This window comes from Leptinotarsa decemlineata, unplaced genomic scaffold (genome assembly GCF_025532065.1).
Source record: "Leptinotarsa decemlineata unplaced genomic scaffold, Ldec_3_MD MMD2_tig00000035_RagTag_RagTag, whole genome shotgun sequence".
Classification (NCBI taxonomy): Eukaryota; Metazoa; Arthropoda; class Insecta; order Coleoptera; family Chrysomelidae; genus Leptinotarsa; species Leptinotarsa decemlineata.
This window is the reverse complement of record NW_027412540.1, coordinates 25821106-25831900: the sequence shown is the minus strand read 5'-3', so window position 1 is coordinate 25831900 and position 10795 is coordinate 25821106. Positions and strand designations below refer to the sequence as shown.

The 10795-nt window shown below is 34.3% G+C and overlaps 1 protein-coding gene across 1 annotated transcript in view; it reads right to left on the bottom strand.

Annotated features, from left to right (window-relative positions):
- Positions 1-2527: 2527 nt before the first annotated feature.
- LOC111513279 (uncharacterized) overlaps positions 2528-10795 on the bottom strand; it is a 65752-nt gene continuing 57484 nt past the window's right edge. Inside the window, exons 8-13 of the mRNA XM_074172156.1 lie at positions 10532-10744; positions 10362-10479; positions 6348-6627; positions 6186-6288; positions 2964-3106; positions 2528-2858 (exon numbers count right to left, since the gene is read on the bottom strand). Coding sequence (XP_074028257.1) covers positions 2697-2858; positions 2964-3106; positions 6186-6288; positions 6348-6627; positions 10362-10479; positions 10532-10744 — 1019 coding nt within the window. The 3' untranslated portion in view covers positions 2528-2696. The remainder of the gene's footprint in view (positions 2859-2963; positions 3107-6185; positions 6289-6347; positions 6628-10361; positions 10480-10531; positions 10745-10795) is intronic.

Genomic DNA, 10795 nt, shown 5'->3' with positions numbered 1-10795 from the left:
TATCACCCGAAGACGTTTGTGAATACTAACAATCGAAACGTTGTGACGTAACTTGGTTAAGAATCTTTTAATTTTTTCACTTTTTATTTTTCTTCAATAATATTTTTTGATTTTCAGCTTTTATAAATATTTCAATTTTCTATTTCTTTGGTTGTTGGCTTGTATATCACTTCTTTGTAATTTCAGTTTTTTTTGTTTAATAAAATTATTACTTTCGGTTAATCTTTTTTAATTTTTTTTTCAGGGGTTTCAAATCAATTTATATTACATTAGACAATGGAAGTCCGAACTGAAGCAATAAACCACGAAACTTTGTCAACCACCTTCAAACAAAAATGTTCATGTTCAACGAGAGCTGTGGGGTTTCATATATTCAGTTTCTTAGAGTCTCGCATGTGTTCAGAAACTCGTGTTTTAAGATACCGTTCGGTTTGACCAATATGGCATTTGTGACAGCTTCCACAGTTCAATTTGCACACTATATTGGATAGTATTTCTTGCGATGTTTTTGTTTTTTGTTTCGAGAAAAAATGCTTTCCAACTGGATTTTCATTTGAAAAGGCCACTTTAATTTGTTCTGTACTGAGTAGCATTCCTAGTTCATCAGATGAATTTTCTATAAATGGAATTTTGTGATATTTGGGTTTCAACCCTGTACTTTGGGAGGAAAAACCTCTTTCCTTAATTATTACAGTGAGCATGCTGAAGTAAACTTCATCAAGAAGTTTAATCTAAATAATACTAATACTATACTGATACTAATACCAATACTCATACTAATACTGATAAATACTAGTACTAATGCTAATACTAATAATAATACTTCAAAGGATAGATACCTATATTCTCATTATAGATAAATGAATTGAGAAAAAATGGATACACTCACAATCGATAATCAATAGGTAATCGAATGCATAGTTACCAGAAATAATTATGAAACATAGCAGGTAGATAATCTACAAAACACTGCTTGCAATATTGGTCATAACATACCACTATACTTCGATTTCGTTGGTTCCTAACGAGATTTCCATTGCTCGGAAAAAACTGGTAAAAAAAATTGTCGCAATATTGCATGACATTGTTGAGATTGAAGTAACTCAATTGGATTCAAATCCGGGTGATATTGCGGTGATCGTATAACGTTGTGATTTGCTGCTAGAACGAACTGATTTCATACCGCTTCAATTTTAGCTTTTAGTTGTTTATTAGGGAATATAATTCAGGTTTCAGCATGTTTTATCCAAATGGTATGTTTCTTTCTGATAACAATGATTGCATATTCAAGAAACACTTTAGTATGAGATTTGCATTAAACAGTTTCACAGAAACGCAACACGTGTTTCCAAGAGACACTACATTTTTATAGTAGGAACGTATACGTAAAAAAGAACATACTGGTAATAATACAATAAACAAAAATATGTTAAATTACAAAATAATCAATCTATTTCAAAATGTTTGTGTCTTGAATTTCGTATAGGTGATCCAATTTTTATATTTTCACGTATTTTATTATATAAATCAACACCATCATGAAAAATACATTTTTGACCAAATTTGCTTTCGTGTAAAACAATATTTTGAATTTGTCGAGTAGGTATTTTGATCATTAATTGAATTAATTTCGTCGAAAGATAGTAGGTACTGAATGTTTTTTTACTTTCAACATTATAATTGAACATCCATATTATGAAATGATATGTTTTGGTCCTGACCGATATGTCGGCCAGCGAACAAACACATGACATCACCACAAAAGGAATGCAGTCGGCAACCGCCGGTAAAACTCTAGTTGAGTGCCGAAACAACTACAGAGTTCTGGAAAGAACCGTTAAATTATATTAGCTCGGCTTCCCAACCCAAGAGGTCAGTTTAGAAAATGAATCGAGTGGTTGAACAAGGAATTCAAATAGTGGAAGTAAATCAAGCGTTAGTTACTATGTGTTGTAAATAAATTTAGTTTGTGATAGTGAAATATTGTTAGAAATAAATTTGTTTAAGATGGTTAATTCTTTAATTTTTTAGAGTATTCAAGATTTGAATTAATTGAAAAAAAATAAATTGTTTTGGAATTTTTAATAATAATAATAATACCTACAATTTTCTTTCTGAATCGACTGCTGTGGGAATTCCACGATGAACTCTGATCTAAATATAAACTTAAAATGTTCACTTCTTTCTTAAACTCTACCAAATCAGTATTGAAATTGAGAAAAAAAAATTTGTAATCTGAATAAGTTCTGTATATTATTGTACAGCAATATTTATCGAAGTTTAAATGCAACTCATGAGATCCCAACCAGAAAGATATTAGTATTGAGTTTTATAAAATTGATTTTTTAATGATATTGGTATTTTAAGAAAACTAGGTGTAAACCTTCATTAGTAATTATGCGTTGAAAGGTGAGACCATTTCCATCTCAACTCGCAGAAGGTTGGACTTCTGAGGATTATTGTTCGTGAGGAAGTGATAGCTGGCTGAAGAAAAAAGGGATTCACAAAAACCAATCACACAACTGGAAACAATATTACCGTTTATTATATAATAAAATTCACAAAGAACCCGCCTCATTGATGATACTGAACATTTATGAAATGTTTTTCGAAAAACTTATTTTATGGCAGTTTAGCTCTTACTGAACTAGTAGTTATCTAGAACAAAAAGATTAGAAACATGTAAAAAAATTCCCCTATCGGTTCCACTTGAAAAATACTCTTCTGTTACTCCTCATATGACTGGGTAAACTGCTTTCCGAATGAACTTTAGGGGGTACTCTGTAGTTCTGTGGTTGCATCGGTCTGGTCACTCTGACATGCCTCCAGTAACACCCTGCTTCACTTGTTATCATGTTCTGAAAAACAAATCAATATTTTCAAATGAATATTACGTTATTTTAAAACCTCGACACGTGTTTCGATCACCAAGTGATCATCTTCAAGAGGAAGATATTACTTACGTTGTAGTTATCTGGATGACTTGACATGTATTGCACGCCACTTGGACAGATCAATACAGCTCTATACTTTCCTGTAGTTTGATGATTGGCATATGTGGTTGGATGTTGTTTGATGGAGTTCGATTCTTCAGATTGCAAATCATCTGGAAATTGATAAGCATTAAATTAAACGGTGTATTTATGAGAAGGCATGTTTCATAATATAGACACTGAGATAAATCTCCCGACATGAGTAGATATGAGATCATATGGTAGGTAAAATGAAAATATGAACGTTAAATTAAAATAACTCGACGAATTCTGCTTTATATACCACTACCAATGGGTATCCCCTCCCATAAAAAGGTTTGAAATGGTCCACAATGTTCCAGAACTTTCCACAGCATTTGTCACTATTCTGAAATGTTCCAACCAATATCTCTAAATAAAAACACAATATCTGTAAAACCGCTGGGAAAAAAGGAGTTAGTGTCTTTTATCTTTAGAAATATGGAATAATAAACAAAGATAATTGAAAGTTTCATAAAGAGACTATTAAAAACATAGAAATAACATTGCTAGTCACAACGATCATCGAGAACCTATGACGACAAATTGTTTTTTCAAATGGCATCTTACGTTTTAATAAAAGGGACGAACAGGTGAATTTTTATCTGAAAATTATGAGCATACATCTACTTTAACATACAGTATCACGAGATCGAGCTGTTATAATTTTTCTCTTGAACAAAGGTCTCATACATGCAGTTGAGCAACGTTGAAATCAATCGAGAATAACCTCTGTGAGGTATCTTGCTTAGAATAACAAAGCCTAAAAAGCTAGATCGGGCGGAAATATCGCTGCTGTCTGTGAGAGTGTGCGGAAGAATCCAAAACAATCGATTTTGCGTCGCTCAGAAGGACTCGAATCAAATTTTGCGTCGTGACTTGGGCCTGCACTCGTACAAATATGATTTGACCCAGGAATTGAAGATAAACGACCAAAAACAACGACTCTATGGATCATTTCCATACATCAGTGTAGTGCATGAAGAGAGGCAAAATGCACATCATTGGTGTATAGAAAATAAACACTGAAGGTAGGAAACACACAAGAATTATGTGGTATGAATATTTGTTGTGGGTTATTAACCATGCTCATAATTGGTCCACATTTTCAGGGTATTTCAACAGGTGTACCTCGGTATTTCTCGGTGTTTCATTGGAAAAACATTGTCAGGAGGCATTTGATTGCTACGTACGTAGATTGAAGAGGTTCGATTCAGTGACCCACGCGCTCTGCAGATTTGATTCCTCTAGATTTATTTTTGTGAGGTCATTTAAGATATGGTGTTTGTAATACTGAATCTGACATTGTACAAGATCTACAAAACAAAATTACAGATGTTTGTGGCTTATTAACACCGACAGTTCCTCCAGTTGCCTCTCTACAAGAGCAAGTGTGCATCGCTATTAGGCATATGTGGCTTGTGGGTGGAAAAACGTACTGAGTACTATTATTTAGACTCAATCGTGAATGCCGAACGTATGTATAAATGTCTTATGATAAACATAGCAAGTCTCAAATTGTTAAATTCTGAATAGAGTGACGCATCGTTTATCACAGCAAAGCACAAAACAAAGTCGTTTCCCGCTGTCTGTTCCTATGTATTTTGATGCGAGTTTTTTCAATAGATAGAGTAATTTAAAAGGAAGGTTTATATGTATATAACGTGGATAATGTAGTAAAGAAACACTGATAATTTCAGAGGTTTCTAATGTGATGTCGTAAATGAACACTTTTTTGCGCTAACTTCACAAACGCTGGCTGAAGCCTATAAGATAGATCTTTAAAGGTAAGCAACGGATTTTGATGCAGGGTTTTTTAATAGATAGAGTGACTCAAGAGGAAGGTTTATATGTATATAACATACATACTCTTATGAAGAGACACTGATAATTTTAGAGGTTTCTAATGTGATGTAAATGAACACTTTTTTGCGCTAACTTCACAAACGCTGGCTGAAGCCTACAAGATAGATCTTCAAAGGTAAGCAACGGGGTTTTTTAATAGATAGAGTGACTCAAGAGGAAGGTTTATATGTATATAACATACATAATCTAGTGAAGAGACACTGATAATTTTAGAGGTTTCTAATGTGATGTCGTAAATGAACACTTTTTTGCGCTAACTTCACAAACGCTGGCTGAAGCCTACAAGATAGATCTTTAAAGGTAAGCAACGGATTTTGATGCGGGGTTTTTCAATAGATAGAGTGACTCAAGAGGAAGGTTTATATGTATATAACATACATAATCTAGTGAAGAGACACTGATAATTTCAGAGGTTCCTAATGTGATGTCGTAATCAAACACTTTTTTGCGCTTACATTGCAAACGCTGGCTGAACCTTAAGAGATAGATCTTTAAAACTAAGCAACGGATTTTGATGCGCGGTTTTTTATAGAGTGACTCAAGAGGAAGGTTTATATGTATATAACATACATAATCTAGTGAAGAGACACTGATAATTTCAGAGATTTCTAATGTGATGTCGTAATCAAACACTTTTTTGCGCTTACATTGCAAACGCTGGCTGAACCTTAAGAGATAGATCTTTAAAACTAAGCAACGGATTTTGATGCGCGGTTTTTTATAGAGTGACTCAAGAGGAAGGTTTATATGTATATAACATACATAAGCTAGTGAAGAGACACTGATAATTCCAGAGGTTTCTAATGTGATATCGTAATGAAACACTTTTTGCCCTTACGTTGCAAACGCTGGCTGAACTCTACGAGATAGATCAAAATAATGTACAACAGAATTGTACACCTTAGAAAAGTCTACAATTAAGTCCGCGATGAAATACGTCTAGCTCTTGGGGATAACTCACAATTACCATTTTCTATCCTGGAGAATGGCTTATTTACGAAGTGATTTTAAGAAATACAGCATTAATCCTTATCCAATTAAGTACATCAAATGCATTGTGCTCTTATTATAGATCAATATGGCCCTCAACAGCAAGTAAGATATTACAGATTTGAGTTGCAGAGACGTAGCGGTTGCGGCAGTGCCGACCATTGGGGGGAGGGCGTGCCTATGAATAACAAAGGTCGCGCTTCGCCATATAGAAATTTATGATTAGCAGGGATGGCACACGTTTATATGTAGATACATTGAGTATCAGTATTGAACCTGTGCGGGTTCAACTAGAATTAAACCTGAAAATGTACTCACCCCTTACATTGATACTGAAATGACAAAAAGCTCTGTTTCCAGCTTCATCGCTTGCTACGTAAGTGATATGATGTAAGCCCAGTCCAAATTCGCTACCAGGTTCCTGAAAGTTATAATTTTCATGAAATAAACTAAAATTTAGTACAAATTAATCACTCTCACCCTAGACTTGTAAACCGTGGCTATTCCCACGTTATCGTGAAACTCTGGTTCCCTCCAATGAACAATCTGCATATGTTCGCCCTTACCAAGGGTTCTTTCTATATTCTCCGGACACATCATTATCTTCGGCAGCTCTTTGTCCAACACGTTGATTACGAGATGACATGAGGCTGAGCTGTTGAAGTCACTTGGTGATACAGCAGTGAATCGCACTTCAGTTCTCCCTGCTGGCAGGGTATTTTCCAATCTGGTAGCCCAAGATGGTTGTGAAGTGACGAAACTGAAAAAGAAATGTGGTTGATAGTATTGATTCGAATGAAAGGGGTCGTACTTCCAGTATTGACTATCCGACTACCCCATTAATGATGAAACAGCAGAGCATATACTTTGGTCCTGCCCCGCTGGGGACCGAATCAGATTTTTAGAGTTCGGCAGAGCCGTACTCTTAACATCTGACCTGAAAGACCACTCACCATACAAACTAATCAGGTTCGTTGAGAAGCTCGATTTATTTGGTGGAGTGTGAATAAGTGTGAGCCACAATAAACCCTTGCGGGTTGAGATGGAGGGTCGAATAGTGCCACTTACTTTGGACCTAATCTAACCTAACTGATGTCACTCATTAGGACCCATGTCATTATAACATACAATCAAGCTAGATTGAAAATAGAGCTGGTTATAAAGTATGACAATCATCGACCTTACTCTACTTTTGTAATGAAGTGAACTCAGGAAATACAGTAACTTACCTTTCATAGAAATTTCTATCAGAATGAAGTTTGATTTTAAAGGTACATTGATGATTTGAAACAGGAAAAATATACAGCGTGACTCACGGTTGATGATAGGTTAGACGTTTCTGGAAAACGCAAAGCATGATTTTTCTGAAAATTTCACCTCTCACATTTCCTTACCTGTTCTATCGATCTGAAATATTTTCAGCATTGCGGCGTTGTCACTTCTATCAAAAAGTCCTAGCAATTATATTTTTTTAAATGGAACACTCCGTATATTAATACATTTTTGGAATCACTCCAGTATTTTAATACTTTTTTGTTGATAATGTCCTATACCTATCTCTATCTGTTTTCGAGATAAAAAATAAATTGTGCTAAATATGGTCCAAAACATAGCCTTAATTGAAATTAAGTACATCAGTACTCTCAATTCATGAAAAGTTGATATTTTGATGATAGTTTGGACAAACTCGAAATATTCAAATAACACCAAGAAATCGACTCCATATCATACAGGGCGTGCTAAAATTACTATTATTTCCATTGTGCATAAAAGTAGTCGAAAGTTGATTTTTTCAAATGAAACCCCCTGTATATTACTCGATAAATTTAAAGATGGTAAAAAATGCTTCAAGATGATATACATGTCTCTATACCTAAATCGTCAAGTTTTCTCAATAAAGTCGCTTCTTATACTATGTCAACCGCTAATAACCTTGATGGTTGATGCGGATATTTTGTAAATAAAAAAAAAAAAAAATATTTTTTTTAGAATTTGGATTTAGGTAGCAGTGGAATTATCAAGCTTATAGCAGTTCGGTTACTTTCATAAGTAATTTACAAAGAGTTATCGACGATGTTTCGAATCATCTTCCAAAATGAATGCAAATATCGATTATTCAAACGAAGTTCTTATGAAATTATTTACACGGACAGTGTGATCAAATCATTGCCAGAACTTGTAGAAAATTCAACCAAATGTATCCTGAATTAACACCAATGAACGAGAGGAAGTTTGTAAGATTACAAAATAATTTCCTTAACTATGGCTCCATGTTAAAAGCGCCTTCAACATTACCAAAACCTGTTACTTCAAATGAGGACAATACTGTTAACGTTTTGGCATATTTTTATGCATATCCAGAAGCTTCCATTCGCAGTGCAGAAAAAGAATTAGGTGTATCACATGCTTCAGTACAACGAATTTTGAAAAATTACGGAATGCATCCGTATAAATTTACCAAAGTTCAAGCTCTAAAAGCAGAAGACTTCGAACGTAGAATGCATTTTTGTGAATCTTTTTTGATTCATACACAGGAAGGTCAAAAATAATTTGGAGCAACGAATCAAAATTTACGAGGGATGGTATTTTCAATAGAAGGAATAAACATTTTTGGGCTGATCATAATCCTCATGTTAAAAAAGAAATGGGTTTTCAAGAAAAATTTAACCTGAATGTTTTCTATATTCTGAAGAACAATAAAATTAGCTTTTTTATTTATGAAGACACACTGAATGCAGAGCGATATCTCCAAATATTGAGGACGACTAACCGATTTTCTTGAAAATTTGCCTTTAGAGGAATATAGGAATTCGTGGTATCAACTGGACGGAGCGCCAGCTCATTCCACCCAGGAAGTTTCCAGGAAACTTGACGAACTCTTCGACGATCGTTGGTTTAGGCGTTTAGGGCCGTAGGATTGGCCACCGAGATCACCCGATCTCACGCCACTTGACTTTTTTTTAAGGGGTGTTTTAAAAGAAAGAGTATACAGTACTCCAGAGCCTACCAAAAAAGAATTGCGACGGCGAATAGTGCGGAGTATTGAAGATCTGGATACCCAGGAAATTAAAAAAGCAACCACAAGTCGCGTACAAAAAAACATTTTGAAGTGTTTAGAATGTAACGGACAACATTTTCAGAATTTATTACGAAAATGTGATATTTTGTTTACAATTTTGTTATTTTGAATCATCCTATTCCGTTATAGTCTGTACTTTCACATGTTTTAGCCCACAAAATCTTACTTTTTACCTAGAAATGACTGATTTTTGGTACAGTTGTTCCCTGGAAACTTTGAGCCATAGTTGAGGAAATTATTTTGTAACCTTACAAACTTCCTCTCGTTCATTGGTGTTAATTCAGGATACATTGGGTTGAATTTTTTACACGTTCTGACAATTATTTGAACACTTTGTTCATGTGTATAATAAATAATTTCATAAGAACTTCGTTTGAATAATCGATATTTGCATTCATTTTGGAAGATGATTCGAAACACCATCGATAACTCTTTGTAAATTACTTATAAAAGTAACCGAACTGCTATAAGATTGATAATTCTACTGCTACCTGAATCCAAATTCTAAAAAAAAATATGTTTCTAGAAGAAGCGACTTTATTGAGAAAACTTGACGATTCAGGTATAGCGACATGATATATCATCTTGAAGCATTTTTCACCGTCTTTCAATTTACCGAGTAATATACAGGGGGTTTCATTTGAAAAAATGAACTTTTGACTACTTTTATGCACAATGGAATTAATAGTAATTTTAGCACACCCTGTATGATATGGAGTCGATTTTTTGGTGTTATTTGGATATTTCGAGTTTGTCCAAACTATTATCAAAATATCAACTTTTCATGAATTGAGAGTACTGATGTACTTAATTTCAATTAAGGCTATGTTTTGGACCATATTTAGCACAATTTATTTTTTATCTCGAAAACAGATAGAGATAGGTATAGGACATCATTAACAAAAAAGTATTAAAATACCAGAGCGATTCCAAAAATGTATTAATATACGGGGTGTTCCATTTAAAAAAATAAAGTTGCTAGGACTTTTTGATGGAAGTGGCAACGCCGCAATGCTGAAAATATTTTAAATCGATAGACAGGTAAGGAAATGTGAGAGGTGAAATTTTCAGAAAAATCATGCTTTGCGTTCTCAGAAACGTCTAACCTACCATCGACCGTGAGTCACGCTGTATAATATAGCTTGATGTTTTTGATAGTGAAATTATCATTTTTCTGATGTACTATGATTTTTTTTGGTGGAAAGTAGGAACTTCCATGATCTGGAAAAATTTACAGTTTGGAACCCTGAAAGTAGTTGAAGTAAATGACCAAAATAGCTGAACGATGAATTACTGTACCTATTTCTTCACCTTTACATTCATCGCGTATGATAAGAATTATTTAAAGCAGTCTTACAACTCCGATCATATCAGTTTGGAAGATGTAAGATGAAAGTTCAATTTTCTATACTTACTTCCAATCAATATTTGTTTCTGGCCTGGGAATCTTCACAAACGCGTGTCGTTGACCTGGTGGTAAAACGAACTCTATGTGACCATTACTGGGACACCTGATATTAACGTTTGGTAAATCTGAAAGATGAGCTATAAACATGTCATTGTAACAAAAAAATGAAAAAATTACGTCTCACACAAGCATCCCGTAAATGTTCAGGTCGTACATTTGGCATCCATTGCATATTACTATCGCAGACGTATTTTTCAATGTCTTGCTTAGCTACGAACCCTTTTCTGCAGTATATCTCGCACGATTCTCCAGAGTACGTTCTACCAGAATTACATACCCCTGGCAGGTACCAACCGTTCTGTATTGGAGGAAGTTTGGGGCAAGTCGCCACTGTAAGGAAAGGTAATTATAATACTTTCAAAAGGTCCGTGGAAAAATTTT